The sequence below is a fragment of the Puma concolor genome, chromosome B3, assembly GCF_028749965.1.
Source record: "Puma concolor isolate L17-30 chromosome B3, mPumCon1.1.hap2, whole genome shotgun sequence".
Lineage (NCBI taxonomy): Eukaryota > Metazoa > Chordata > Mammalia > Carnivora > Felidae > Puma > Puma concolor.
In genome coordinates, this window is record NC_141672.1 from 86,981,985 (window position 1) to 86,998,225 (window position 16,241).

General features: G+C 37.8%; 1 protein-coding gene across 4 annotated transcripts in view; it reads right to left on the reverse strand.

The window, feature by feature from the left end:
- Positions 1–16,241, reverse strand: part of INO80 (INO80 complex ATPase subunit) — a 144,205-nt gene that overhangs the window by 79,247 nt on the left and 48,717 nt on the right. For all 4 annotated transcript variants that reach the window (XR_015252593.1, XR_015252592.1, XM_086710399.1 and 1 more), the window contains exons 10-17: positions 14,373–14,568; positions 13,429–13,496; positions 12,367–12,576; positions 11,771–11,851; positions 10,871–10,966; positions 2,621–2,680; positions 2,054–2,196; positions 426–510 (exon numbers count right to left, since the gene is read on the reverse strand). Coding sequence is in view for 2 of the 4 variants with exons in the window: in XM_086710399.1 (XP_086566525.1) it covers positions 426–510; positions 2,054–2,196; positions 2,621–2,680; positions 10,871–10,966; positions 11,771–11,851; positions 12,367–12,576; positions 13,429–13,496; positions 14,373–14,568 (939 nt within the window). In the remaining 2 variants the exon portion in view is untranslated. The remainder of the gene's footprint in view (positions 1–425; positions 511–2,053; positions 2,197–2,620; positions 2,681–10,870; positions 10,967–11,770; positions 11,852–12,366; positions 12,577–13,428; positions 13,497–14,372; positions 14,569–16,241) is intronic.

Sequence of the window (16,241 nt, forward strand, 5' to 3'; positions counted from 1 at the left end):
GTAAAGTTTAAAATATTTACTATCTGGCTCTTTACAAAAAGTTTTCTAACCCCTGTACTAGATAATCAATATACCTTTTCTAAATAAGGAATTTTAGTGCCTCTCAGTGCCAAAGAATATTAGCTTTTCAAATATTCTATCATAAAAACATCTCTACATTAGATGGGCTACATTCCTAATATGTTCATTATTCATTCCATAATTACAGAAGAATAAATTATCTGCCTCTGCCAGAGAATTAGAAAATAGGAATGATGCCAAAAAAACCCCACTTAGGGCAAGCAACAAATTCTTCCTTTTATGTAGGGATTATAATTTGTACAGAGCAGTAACACTCCAGGTGGGCATGGGAAAGAATTCTATTCTGTGCTTAGAACCATTCTGTTTATTGCAGACATAAAACTGAAGCTTCTACTAATGCCTACCTCTGCCATGGTGTTCTGAATTGGGGTCCCAGTTAGCAAAAGCCGATTCCGACACTGGAACTGCAAGAGGATCTTCCAACGAACACTGTCCAATAAAGTGAATTACAAATTCCAAGTGAGCGGTAAATCTTTCTTCACCCTACGAAGACCCTGTATTTCTAAAAATGCTTTCCAAAAAATTAGTGAACATCCAGAATAATCAAGCACTCAACCTTAGACAATACTAAAAAATATTATTCAACAAAGCTGAGGACAGGAAATAACTCCTGAATACTGAAAACATGGTATTAGGGTTTAGGAAAAATAGCCCTCAAATAGGCAGGGTAGGATCCTTTCTGGCTTGACAAAGTGCTCTACTATCTTTGGTCAGTTTGCTGACACAAGCCATTTACTTATAAGGTACTTATCTATAGTAAAAAGCTTTATAATTATTAATCTGTGCACTTACAGTGTCAGTTTAGAGAGATCAATGGAGAAAGGGGAAAGGTGTGAGAAGAAAATGCAAAATGAGTCTACTACTCCTGGCTGTTAAGCACTTCCTACTTCAAAAGAGTGTAATATGAAGTAATGCCCATGAGAGAATGGAAAGTACCATCCTGTCAGTTAACATGGATTTCTAAGAAAGCCTTATGGGCTCACCAAGACTTAGTAAGTGCATGAAATGCAACATGTAATACCGCTTTAAAGTCAAGCACTGACTTACTATTCAGTTTTTGACTTTGAAGGTATTAAAGTATTTTTTTTTATTATTTAAAAAAATATTTTTAATGTTTATTTTTGGGGGGGGCGGGGAATAGCAGGGGAGGGGCAGAGAGAGACAGAGACACAGAATCCGAAGCAGGCTCCAGGCTCTGAGCTGTCAGCACAGAGCCCAATGCAGGGCTCGAACTCACGAGCTGTAAGATCATGACCTGATGCTTAGCAAACTGAGAAACCCAGGTACCCTTACAATGTTTTAAACACATAACTTCCAAGAAAAAGATTCTTGTGGCTCTAATAACCATCCAGGGACTAGGACAACCTGCATAAAACAGACAGAACCTAAGTCTACAAAATAAAATATTCTACTTCCTACTAAGACCACCTGTCTAAAATAATCCCTGAATCAAAGGGCAGACAAGACTTCTCCCACAAAAAAGTTCCTTTGAAGAGACACCTGGGTGGCTCAGTCAGTTAAGTGTCCAACTTCAGCTCAGGTAATGATCTCAATGTTCATGGGTTTGATCCCCTCAATAGGCTCTGTGCTGATAGTGCAAAGCCTGCTTGGGATTCTTTCTCTCTTATTCTCTCTCTGCCCCTCCCTAACTCATGCTTTCCTTCTCTCTCAAAATAAATTAATAAACTTAAAAAAAAAGTTCCTTAAGAACAAAGACTTGTTAAGATATAGTAATTATTAAATAGAGAAATGGAAGAGAAATCCTTGTATTCTAAACATTAATATTTGCATCCCATGAAAAATGCCTTCTGGTCAGATACATGGCTTATGCAGAGACCATATCATGCCATGTTCTGAAACCTCTCCGTCCTTTATTCATCTGTGTGTGTGTATATATCATATGTCTCTACCACATATCTATACATTTGTACGGCCTCAGTCTATAGAATTTGGTTTCTATTAATCATGTTACCTGGAACTACTCTTGAGTGCTTGAGCCTCATCCAATACCATGTACTGCCACTTGACCCGCTGGAAATACTTTACATCTTGCACCACCAGCTGGTAGCTGGTAATTACCACATGGAAAGGGGCATCCTGAGTGTAGAGGGTCTTCTGTAAATACAAGAAGCGAAGAATGAAAATAGATACCTAATAATTCATAAGATAATGAGAAATGGACACTAATTTTTAAGATTAAGAAGTTCAAAACAGTCCTAAAGACGTGCTTCTCCTACATGGTAGATGTGCAGTAAATGAAACCATAACTTTTTTAAGTACTCACCTTAATTACAGATCATGTTAAAATTAGTCTTCAGCTTACTAAAGAGTTCTTACTTAATCCTAGACTGCAAGTCCAGCTAATGGTCTATATAATGGGAAAAGTGTTGTAGAAGATAAAAAAGTACACTGGCTTAGTGCCTAGAATTATATGTAAGATTTTACACACAGGAAATTCCTCAGATCAATTGCAGAAACGACTGCATATGTATGTATATACGGGCGCATGTATGTATATATATAATAAGCTGAAAGTTACCTGACTCCAGAACCTCCTGATAACTTTTCTATCATGAGGATTTCCCCAGTATGGTAGCACCTGGAAAAAGGACCATTATACAGATTATTTCCTACTTATAATCTTAAAAGTATCGGCACAAATGTTAATTCAGAATGTTTTGTTTTTTTTTTTATTTTTACTTTTTAAAGTTTATTAAGTTTTGTCTACACCGAATGTTGGGTTCAAACTCATGACTCTAAGATCAAGAGTCTTATATTCTTCTGAATGAGCCAGCCGGGTGCTCCCAGATGATTTAAAAAGAACCTAAAGCAGATATCACCTCACGCCAGTCAGAGTGGCCAAAATGAACAAATCAGGAGACTATAGATGCTGGAGAGGATGTGGAGAAACGGGAACCCTCTTGCACTGTTGGTGGGAATGCAAACTGGTGCAGCCGCTCTGGAAAACAGTGTGGAGGTTCCTCAAAAAATTAAAAATACACCTACCCTATGACCCAGCAGTAGCACTGCTAGGAATTTACCCAAGGGATACAGGAGTACTGATGCATAGGGGCACTTGTACCCCAATGTTTATAGCAGCACTCTCAACAATAGCCAAATTATGGAAAGAGCCTACATGTCCATCAACTGATGAATGGATAAAAAAAATTGTGGTTTATATACACAATGGAGTACTACGTGGCAATGAGAAAGAATGAAATCTGGCCCTTTGTAGCAACGTGGATGGAACTGGAGAGTTTTATGCTAAGTGAAATAAGCCATACAGAGAAGACAGATACCATATGTTTTCACTCTTATGTGGATCCTGAGAAACTTTAACAGAAACCCATGGGGGAGGGGAAGGAAAAAAAAAAAACAGGTTAGAGTGTGAGAGAGCCAAAGCATAAGAGACTCTTAAAAACTGAGAACAAACTGAGGGTTGATGGGGGGTGGGAGGCAGGGAGGGGTGGGTGATGGGTATTGAGGAGGGCACCTTTTGGGATGAGCATTGGGTGTTTTATGGAAACCAATCTGACAATAAATTTCATATACTGAAATAATAATAATAATAATAAATAAAAATAAAAAGAACCTAAAGAATGAATATAGGAGTTCCTCTTCTGTCACTGCCACTAGCCCTCTTCCTATAGACTGAATTAAAACACACATACAAAACATTGGTTTGAAGGCATGAGAAAGCTACTGAGGCAGTGGAGAATTATGGAGTCAAGATCCAGGAAACAAAGTCCAGAGAGGAAAGCCTAACACGTGGTATATGTCCTTCCAAAAGGTGCTGATCATTTCCAAAAGTTCCAGTTGTGAAGCTAAGAAATTAAACAGAATATTGTTTTAAGAGATACAGGGCCTACAGAACAAAAACTGTAGTTTAAGGAAGAAGGATTCTGATAACCACCCACCTCCCTGGCCTTAAGATAAGAATCACAGGATACATACCCATGGGTAGTAAAAGTCAATTAAATATAGACTTGCCTTAACAAGTACTGAATCCCAGCTATGAATCATCTCAATTCCTGACTAGCTTAAGGGGGGACTTTTGGATTGTTAGTGCCCCCCCCTCAATTACTAGTGGCAAAACAAACAAAACAAACACAAAATGCCCAACCCCAAACACCTATAAATCCACAATCTGAAAGAAGAAAACAGAGCCCACAATGACCTCTACAATCATTCCTATATATGTCTGGTATACAATAAAAACATAAACAAACAAAATTTACAAAATATACCCAGATATATAGAAAGATTAGACAATATGACTAAAAACCAGTATGAGAAACAGATACAAGAAATAAACACAGAGGAGATCCTGACAATGAAATGTCAAAAGAACACTTTTTAAAAAGATGCTAGGGGTGCCTGGGTGGCGCAGTCGGTTAAGCGTCCGACTTTAGCCAGGTCACGATCTCCCGGTCCGTGAGTTCGAGCCCCGCGTCGGGCTCTGGGCTGATGGCTCAGAGCCTGGAGCCTGTTTCTGATTCTGTGTCTCCCTCTCTCTCTGCCCCTCCCCCGTTCATGCTCTGTCTCTCTCTGTCCCAAAAAAATAAATAAACGTTAAAAAAAAAAAATTAAAAAAAAAAAAAAAGATGCTAATTTGTTCCTGGAATTAAAAGATAAGCTAGAGAATTTCAGTGGTGTATTAAAAATTATAAATACCAAAGAGAATTTCCCCAACTGGAAAATACAGTAACTAACACTAAGAATTCAATTATGGGTTTAATAAGATTAGATGCATCTAAGAGAGAATCAGTGAAATAGATGATAGGTCAGAAGGAAATATTTACACGAAAGCATGGAGAAAGAAAAGAATGGGAAATTCACTTTTTCTGTTGTATCTCTAGGTATAATTTCCTTTCAAAGTGCTTCTTGGACCTGTAGCTTGATGTTTATTGTTGTTTTGAAAACTTTTGGGGCGCCTGGGTGGCGCAGTCGGTTAAGCATCCGACTTCAGCCAGGTCACGATCTCACGGTCCGTGAGTTCGAGCCCCGCGTCGGGCTCTGGGCTGATGGCTCAGAGCCTGGAGCCTGTTTCCAATTCTGTGTCTCCCTCTCTCTCTGCCCCTCGCCTGTTCATGCTCTGTCTCTCTCTGTCCCAAAAATAAATAAACGTTGAAAAAAAAAAAAATTAAAAAAAAAAGAAAACTTTCAGCCACAACGAAGTAAAAATATACAGGAAGAAATGAAGATCAACGAAAACACTGAATACGTGAGTAATATAAATAAATCTAAATAAATTTAAAATGTACAGATGATAATAAAATACTTGGTGGGGTTTGAAAGATAAAATATTTACAATAGCACGTAAGTCTAGAGAAGGGGAATGTAGTTAAAGTATACTAAAGCCCTTTTACTATCTGGAAAGCAGTAACAGTATTAATTTATACTACTTTTTAAAAAATCGGGACACCTGGGAGGCTCAGTTGGTTAAGCATCCGACTTGGGCTCAGGTCATTATCTCCCAGTTCGTGGGTTGAAGCCCCACATCGGGCTCTGTGCTGACAGCTCAGAGCCTGGAGCCTGCTTCTGTGTCTCCCTCCTTCTCTGCACCTCCCCTGCTCATGCTCTGTCTCTGTCTCTCAGCAATAAATAAATGTTAAAAAAAAATTTTTTTTTTTAATCAAGGATACATGTTCCTTGATTCCTGGGTATCTACTAAAGAATAAAATGAATATATAATTAGTATATTCCAAAAAGAAATTAGTAATTCCAAAAAGGAATGAGAAGAGTAGTAAAATATAATCAATCCAAAGGACACAAGAAAGAAGAAAAAGGAAAGTTGTAGAAGAAGAAAGAAAACAGTAAGGAAGATTTAAACTCCATGTATCAGTAACTACATTAAAAGCATAAATGTTCCTGGGGCGCCTGGGTGGCGCAGTCGGTTAAGCGTCCGACTTCAGCCAGGTCACGATCTCGCGGTCCGTGAGTTCGAGCCCCGCGTCAGGCTCTGGGCTGATAGCTCAGAGCCTGGAGCCTGTTTCCGATTCTGTGTCTCCCTCTCTCTCTGCCCCTCCCCCGTTCATGCTCTGTCTCTCTCTGTCCCCAAAATAAATAAACGTTGAAAAAAAAAAAAAAATTAAAAAAAAAAAAAAAAGCATAAATGTTCCAAATAAAGGCAGGAGAAAAAACCTTAAACGGAAACAGAATGGTTAAATGAAAAAGCGATACCATATACAAACCAGAAGAAAGCTGATCTATTTAATACCAGAAAGAGCAGATTTAAGGCAAAAAGTCTTAACAAGAGGGATTTCATAATAATAAAAGGTTCAATTCACCAGTAAGACAAAGTAACTGTAAACTTGTATACAACTCACAGTCTCAAAGTAAAGAAGCAAAATAGAACAGAAATGAAAAAATCCTTAATTGTGGCAAATTTTAACATACTTCTTTCAGTCAGTAATTGAAGAGGCAGACCAAAAAAATCAATAAAGATACAGAAGAACTTAAAAAACCTAACCTAACCAACACACACAGAACACTGCACTCAACAACTGCACAATACTTATTATTTTCAAACAGATATAGGACATTTATAAACACTGACCATATGGTGGGAAAGGAAAGTTCAAAAGATTTCAATGGATCAAAATCACACAAAGCCTAATTTCTTACCACAGTGGGTTTAAACTGTAAATTAGTAACAAAAAGATATCTAGTAACAAAAAGATTCCTCTGTTTGGAAATTAAGAACCACACTTTAAAAAAACAATTTTGGGGGCGCCTGGGTGGCACAGTCGGTTAAGCATCCGACTTCAGCCAGGTCACGATCTCGCGGTCCGTGAGTTCGAGCCCCGCGTCGGGCTCTGGGCTGATGGCTCGGAGCCTGGAGCCTGTTTCCGATTCTGTGTCTCCCTTTCTCTCTGCCCCTCACCCGTTCATGCTCTGTCTCTCTCTGTCCCAAAAATAAATAAACGTTGAAAAAAAAATTAAAAAAAAAAAAAAATTAAAAAAATAAATAAATAAATAAATATTTTTTTTTATTTTTACTTTTGAGAAAGATAGAGACGGAGTGTAAGAAGGGGCAGGGGCAGATAGAGAGGGAGACAGAATCTGAAGCATGCTCCAAGCTCTGAGCTGTCAGCATAGAGCCTGATGCACAACTGGAACTCACAAACCACGAGATCATGACCTGAGTCGGATGCTTAACCAACTCAGCCGCCCAGACACCCCAAGAACTACTTTTAATTAAGCCATGAATCAAACAAAACTTGCAACATAAGCTAGAAATTATATTGAATTAAAGATTAATGAAAATGTGACACATCAAAACTATGGATAGATACAGTCATGCACAAGAAGATATTAATACCCTTATGGACACTTACTGGAAAAAGCTGAAAATCAAGCATCTAAGCTCCACTTAAGATGTTAGAAAAAGAAAAAAGTTCACAAAAAAGCAGACAAAAGTAATTTTTTAAAAAAGCAGAAATGAATGAAATAGAAACACACAAAATAGCCACTTTCAGGAATGAAAATGGTACATTATAGAAAAAACATAAATCATATTTCATGGGGAAAAAGAGGAAGTCTATGGTCATACTAGAATCTTAAAACAAGTGTTGCTCAGATACCTGTCACATAAAATAAACATTCAGATGCTATCATCATACACCTAAGTATCTTTTGAATGTAAACTAACTATAAACTTGAGTACAGTCTACATTTAACTATGTTCTGCAGGGAGGTGGACACATTTCTGGACAACCTAAAGGAGCAATGGAAATTGAAGCAATGAATCAATATAGAAGAGACCATCAAACCTTTTCTGTAAGCAAATAACAACTATATGTGTTTAAATTTCATATCCCATTTGTTATGAAATATTCTTTTTAAATCAACAGTTTAAAAACAGAAAAGCTATTTTTAGCTCGTAAGCTGAACAAAAACAACAAAATTAACAGGTGCCAGATTTCTCAATAAAATACAGAATGCGTTAGCAATTCCACTCCTAGATATATACTAAAAGAACTGAAAACAGGAGAGGTGTTCAAATAAGAACCTGTAGATGAGGGGCGCCTGGGTGGCTCAGTCGGTTAAGCGTCCGACTTCAGCTCAGGTCATGATCTCACAGTTCGTGAGTTTAAGCCCCACACTGGACTCTGCTGACAGCTTAGTCTGGAGCCTGCTTCAGATTCTGTGACTCTCTCTCCCTGACCCTCCTCTGCTTGCGCTATGGCTCTCTCTCTCAAAAATAAACATTAAAAGAAACAAAAAACAAAAAACAGCACACTTTACACCCAACATGGGGCTCAAACTCATGACCCTGAGATCCAGTTGGATGTTTAGCAACTGATTGAGCCAGGTGCACCCATATATGTGCATTTTATCACAATTTTTAAAAAATGAGACAAAAAAAAAACAGTGGCAACTAAAATAGGCCCAAAGGCTTATTCAAAAATAAGCTCAACATGAACATGAAAGCTCGGTTCCAGGCAGAGGCGTAAAATCAAAGGACAGGTATCAAATGACATAAGTAGTTTGACATTGCCATCTAATGGTCAGTAAAGTTAATACTGAAAACTTAAGTGGTTTGGTGGAAATTTTTTTTTTTTAATGTTTTTATTTATTTTTGAGACAGAGCATGAGCAGGGGAGGGGCAGAGAGAGGGAGACACAGAATCTGAAGCAGGCTCCAGGCTCTGAGCTGTCAGCACAGAGCCTGATGCAGGGCTCGAACTCATGGACTGTGGGATCATGACCTGAGCCGAAGTCAGACGCTTAACTGACTGAGCCACCCAGGTGCCCCTGGTAGAAATTTTTAAGACTGAATTTTTCAACTCCTGATTGTTGAACACGTACTGGAAAAGAAAAAAAAAAAAATGAATAAATGAAGAAAAAAAGCAGCTCCATATTCCATATAGCAAACAACTCTGGAGAAAATATTCAACAAACTACCTCAGAATGATCTCATCTCCTCCTTACAAATTCAAAAATGAGTCAACCAATGGGGTACCTGGGTGGTCAGTCAGTTGGACACCCTACTCTTGATCTTAGTTCAGGTCATGATCTTGGGGTTGGTGAAATCGAGCCTGGCATGGGGTTCTGCACTCTCAGTGCTTGATTCTCTCTCTCCTTCTCTCTCTGCCCCTCTCCTGCTCACAGGCTCTCAAAATAAATCAACTAAAAAATAAGTGAAATGAAATGAAATAAAAATGAGTCGGGGCACCTGGGTGGCTCAGTCAATTAAGCTTCCAACTTTGGCTCTAGTCATGATCTCGCAGTCCGTGAGTTCGAGCCCCGCGTCGGGCTCTGTGCTGACAGCTCAGAGCCTGGAGCCTGCTTCAGATTCTGTGTCTCCCTCTCTCTCTGCCCCTCCCCCGCTCATGCTCTGTTTCTATCAAAAATAAATAAATGTTTAAAAATATAATAAAATTAAAAATAAAAATGAGTCTACCATGTTAAAAGCTATACACTTAATGTGCCTTGTAAATAGTTTCTAACTACAATTGAGGCAAAAAGGTGCAGCCATAGCCACAAAGGTATCCCTAAGTGGAATACCCTGCATGTCTCCTTATTCCTTACAATGCTTAAACCAGAAAAACATCAGATTCCCACATCCACCCTATCCTGTGTCCTTTAAATTGAATGGAACCCATAATTATGGACACCCCAAATCAGACAGATCATATCAATAATTTTTTTTAAAGAAAATTTTAAGTTTATTTACTTATTCTGAGAGAGAGCAAGTGCAAGCAGGGGAGGGACAGAGAGGGGGAGAGAGAGAATCAGAAGTAGGCTCCATGCGCTGTCAGTGTGGAGCCCAATGTGGGGCTCAATCTCACGAACCTCAAGATCATGACCTGAGCTGAAATCAAGAATCCGCTGGTTAACTGACTGAGCCACACAGGTGCCCCTCAATAATTCCTGATATACAATCTCCATAAAATCCTCTTTACCATGAAACTTCATTATCATTATGTCACTTTAGGGACAGAACACACAGTTACCTAATTTCCCCATTTTTACTTGCAAACACTATAATAAACCCTACCTGTTCTTTCTTTTTCTTTAAATGTTTATTTTTGAGGGAGAGAGAGAGAAAGCGAGCACAAGCAGGGGAGGGGCTGAGAGAGAAAGAGGGAGACACAGAATCCAAAGTAGGCTCCAGGCTCTGAGCCGTCAGAACACAGCCCGATGCAGGGTTCAAACCCACAAACCTTGAGAACATGACTGAGCCACTCGGCACCTCTACCCATTCTTTCTTACATCCCAATAACTTTCCACAATTAAAACCTGTTTAATAAATCTTGTTCACATCTTAACCAACTTAATACAACATACTTCCCTATTGATCACTTCTGACCTCGATCTTACTATTTTTCTTACTATCTAAACTCAGGCTAAAGATCTGACTTTGGAGTAATGAGAAAATGCATTCTTTATGCATATATTGGGAGGGGGTATGACAATGTCATAAATTATAGGGTATGTGCCCTGATGATATGATTTGCCAAAATCTACGTTAAACCAGCAAGGTAGATATTTTCTACTATGGCAGTTTGACCAGCAGCATCAATCCATGTGCCTAAACCAACAAATCATTCAAAGTGGACTTTGGCTTTCTCACTTATGAAACAAAAGGATGTAATATGCTCTCTTTATTGCTCCCATCAGTTACTTTCAAATGGAACAATGCAATGTATGCATTCCAAAGCATTTTGGAAAAAAATGCAAGAAACTAAAAATTCTTATAAACAATTTAAACAAGTAAGGCAGAAAAAGAAAAGTCACAAAGTTTAAAGAGCAAAAGAAATTTTTGCTGGATTGATTTTTACCTTAAATTTAGGAACAAATCTTGTAAACTCCTGGTGCCAATTGTTAAGTGTAGAAGCAGGTGAAATTATTAAGAAAGGTCCCCAGATGTTCTCTCTCTGAAAGAGAAAAAATGGGTCAGCTAACTGCAGAAAAACTGAAGATATTTAGTTCAAAATTATAATTAACAAGAGCAGTTTAAGAATCCATAATACTTTATAACAAGAGAAATGGTGTCTAGATCCCACATTTGCATATTCAGTAGTAATAGCCTATGTTAATAACAACACATGGAAGGAATCTGCTCAGAAAAACACTTGGGAAAAAATACCAAGCAATTACTCCCAACTCCCACCACTTAAAGGTCCTAATTTATATCACTGACAAAGCACTTACTACATCCTGACTTGTATGTGCTGCTTTCCCCTATACTAGATAACAATTTTACTAGTATTGGAGTTTTTGCTTTTCTCAAAATGTTTCTACACTTATTTTCACTTAATTCTCATAGAATTCCTCTAAGTAGGTATTATCCCCAAGTTGCAGAAGTAGAAACTAAACCTCAGAAAATTAAAGTGAAGTCAAAGCAAAAAAGATGAGGTGAATGCTCAAGTTTACATTCTCAGTAAACAGAGTTAAGATGTGAACTTGGGTCTTCTGGTCTAACTACCATTCCTTTGCCATTATTCTAATGATTGTGGACAGGGGGTGAGGGGCATTATTTCCAACCACACGCTCTCAAAAACTGTTCCAGTGCTGAAAACCTAAATGTTTCACCACACTATGTCACCTTGTAATGACCTTGAAGGCAAGGAGTAAGTCCTATAGTCCTGGTATGCTACAGAGCATGACATAATGCTTGATAATGGCTGATTCTCACCCCAGAATCTAGAGTGGGGAAGACAAAGACTGCATCTACCCACCTCAGCCAGATGGGCCAGGAGGGCAATACTCTGTACTGTTTTGCCAAGACCCATTTCATCTGCAAGAATGCCATTAATGCCCTGGAAAAAAAAAATACACATAGTCAGTACCTCTTACATTCCATCACACAGGGGTTCAACATACTGTCCCAAAAAACTAACCAAACTATTAGACTTGTTTAAACAAAAATGACTAGAAATATCATTTCAGCACTATCACCCACTGCTTGTAATGATTCCTTTTGTCAACTCTACAGCTACAACTATGAATTATGATACCTGAGGTGATATCATGAGTTGAATTAACAGGCCAAAGCCAGTTTTCCAGCAAATATAATCCAGGCAAAAAAACACAATCAATCAGGTTACCAAGACCACTTAAGGCAAACTATGTACACGATACAAATATTCTCAAACAAAATTGCAGGTTAAAAATATAGAAACATCTTTCTGACTCTTGTCAGAGTCAATGAAACTTTTTAAAAGGGATGAAATTTAAAACATTATCTTGTGTTCATTTCGCAATACTCTGAACCAATGATATCAGAAAAACGCGTAACAAAACAGAGTGGGTATGACACAGTTCTAAACTTCACCTGCTCATACAGATTTGCCAACCAATTCATGCCTTTCAGCTGGTAGCCTTTTAATTTGCCATTAAAAATGGTAGGTTGTGGAATATCTTCACCAGCTCGGATAGATGGGTTTGCCAGGCTGTAACTCTCCCCAAACCCAGTACCAGACTTGTTTGCTGCCCGGAGGGCAGCTGCTCGACTTTCTTTTGCATCTTCATCAAATGACCTTGTCTGGAAAATAAAACCATATTAGAAGAAAAACATAAGAGGGACAAATGGAATTCAAATCAAATTCATAATGACAATATATCCATTGTGTGGTAACTGGAACAAAATTTCTAATAATATTATGTAATATATTATGTATCTAGAATGATATATGAAACATTACTATTTTAACAATTATATTAGAAGTTCTCCTATAATGAACAGACCTAAGCCATACTACATGATTACTCACTTCATCAAGGAATTTGTTAAAAATCTGACATAAAATTTCTTTGGTTGGGGTTGGTGGGAAGAAGGTCAACTTTGTATCTATCCTGACCTAGACCCTGTTAAATAGGGTTCCTATGCAGTATATTCTTTACTTTCTTACTTATTTTAATTCAATCTAACTGCCATATCCTTCTGATTTCATGAAATATCACTACATCATGAATAAGCAAGATATTACTAAGGTTTGAAAGAAGGTCCTAACTTAGCAGTTTTCTTAAGGCAATGGTATAGCTCTCTTAACAAGCACCAGTATGGTCTTCTTCACTAAACAACCATGATGCATTTCACACTCTATTACCCATGATTACTCAAGAGGACAAAAAAATAGGTATACTATCCTCGCTTCAATCAACACACTCCTAAAGCTCACACAAGTGAATGCTTATTTTCCACCCTTCCTCAATTATTCCTATTGTTCTAAATGGAGACATAGCCCGCACCCAACACATAGTCACATACACATACACACATCTGCCAGTGTTTCTCACTGGAAATAGGAATAAACCGGAAGGAAAATCACCCAAATGAAAGGTTGTGGGGTATTTCCAGAGCACATCATAGGTTCTTTTCACTTGTAAGACTCACCCGAGCTTGATGAATATGGTAAGCATTTTCAGCATTCTTCAGGGCCTGGGCTTTGAAATGGTTACTATCTGAAAAGGAAAACTTACAGATTATCGCAAGTCATTAATTGATCTCCTTCAAAGATGCAATTCACAATGACACTGTCAATCCCTAACTCCCCCAACCTACTCATCCCTAAATTCACAGAGGGTGAGAGAACAGAAAGGCTCAAATTATATGACAAAGGTTAGGACTTAGAAGTGGCAATGAAGGCAGAGGGGTGCCATGTCTCCAGTAGCTAAAGCCAGCTCACAGAAACCACCTGAACTCCAGGCTCCCAATCCTGGGTTTTTTGCACAAAGCAATGCCAAAGCAAAGAAAAGCATAACAATAGGGATTAAAAACTGTGATAGATTTCTGCTGGGTGAAATTATCCCCAAAGAAGAAATCAAGGCATGTGTAACCCCTAAGACCCACGCAGGAACGCTCATTCTTTTTATTCTGAGCTCAACATGATCTTTATCACTATTCTCTGTGAAATTACCCTCAAACTTCACCCCAATTCATCCCTCCCCCTGTGGACACAAAAATACCAAAACTGAACAGTCTCTTTCTCATGCTTGACTTATATCACCAAGAATCTTGTTAAGAGAGACATGATTTTCTCTGCTGAGACATGTTCACTGAATTCTTCTGATTCAATAGCCTCCATTCCTACTAACAAATCAAAACATATAAAAATTCCCAAACTTGTAAGATCATATAAACACACCCTTTCCTTTTCAAATTCTTTAATTAAAAAAAGTTATTTTGTATGTTGATTTTATTCATACTTTCCCTACTCCAGTGCAATAAATTCCCCTTTACTAATCATTGCTTACTGATCAAGACAAAACTTGCAAGAAACCTTAGGTATGAAAAAATAGAGGGTACCCACTTCCTCTACCTCCTGATGCAGGACTCACCATAATCCTCCTGTGTGATGTTAACTACCACTCCTCCACCAATGTCAATCTGTCTTTGGGTAGAACTGTCTTCCAGTTTCCTTAAGATTTCTTCCTGGATTCCATCATGACCCATGTCTCGTTTACGACTCATGAAATGGGCATACAACTCTGTCTGGGTGATTAGGAAGTTCAGTTTTCGTTGTTGCCTCTTGGCCTAAAGGGGAAAAAAGTTAAAAGTGAAAACAGAGTCAAATCATCAATCACATACAACAAGAGGTGATCAACAGAATTCATAAAATCTTATATAGTTTGCATACAATTCTTTTATAGATTCTTTACCTTTAGAAAAGAATTGTTAACGCACAGTTTTATTATAACCAAGTCAGCGGTACTAAAAGCAAGGAATAGTCTTCACTTATATTTAATAACATATGTTTTGCTCTCATTTACAACATGAAATGTTTTCTCCATTAAGCTTCTGTTTCTAAAATGCTTATTTCTTTACTGTATCAATTTCCTAGAGTGGCGCAGAGATACCAACTAAACTCAACCAATGAGCTTTATTCCATAACCTAGGTGGTAGATACCTGTATACAGTTTTAGTATTGTAAAAAATGTAAACATGTCAAAAGATCTTCTTTATCACCGAAAGTGAAAATAAGTGACTAGGGGCTATAAATTATTCTGAAAGTCAACCAGAAGATATTTAAGAATAAGATGACAAAGGAAGAAAATACTCCCAAAAACAATGTATAGTTCATCTGTGATGACCTATAAAATATGAATACAGATCAAATGCACATGTCACTACTCTGCATTAACTATTTTATAATAAAATTCATATGAAGTAGAGTTGATTTACCCTTGGTCCACCTCCCCAAATGAAAAACAAAAATATAACAAGGAACTTAGCCAAGAAAGGAGACTAGTCCTAAGTTATGCTATATAAACTATACTTTCTCTTTAAGGTTTTATAGTACTTGAGCCAGATTTAAATGAGAAGAAAATCTGAAAGAGAATTTGAGAGAAAATGGGAGTTATTTTTCATAATAAATACAGGTTTATTACAGCTAAAGTACTATCGAGAAAACCTTTCTAAATTAAAACAAAAAAGAGTAACACCTCCTTTACAACAGTCAACTACTACATGTTTAAATGAGCAAAGTAAATTAAAGGAACAATAAAGTTCCATCACAAATAGTTTTATTTCAAAGGTTCGGAGAAGGACATAAAACATAAACATGAATGAAACCCATCAGTTAATTATCAACCAAACTGAGAGAATGTTTCACAAACTCAGATCATACATACGTCTGGTCGCTTGCAAAACTTCAAGACCTATGACTCTCAAATGCCTATAAATTCACATGGAAGTATTCCCTATAGCATCAAATGTTTACTAACACACTAATATGTTTATCTTGCATACAAAGATAAAAATTACCCACGAGACTTAAGAAACTTGGCAAAATCCATATTCACCCTCAAAGACAAGATAAAAGATAAAAGATCAAGAGCTCAGAAGAGGCCACAGCTCCGCTTTGACACGAGTACTTACTGCCTATACCTGAAAGAAAAGATCCTCCCATCCCTTGATTGCCTTCTTTCTTCAGACCTCAATTTTCCCTGCACACAACCAAACTGGTTTGCCAATGACAACACAATGACTTTGTCCTCCTACTTTCTCCTCTTGCTTCCCTGAACAATCTACTCACCTACATATTAACTAACATCAGGCTTAGAGGAATACTGGCTGAAAGTTAAAACAGTGAAGCATGTAGGAGTGGGGGGATGGGTCCCCAAACTGGACTAGTTTGTCTATTGTTCTTATCTGGCCCTAAATTTGGCAACCAGCCCTGCTCTTCCAACAAGGAAGAAACTGCAGCC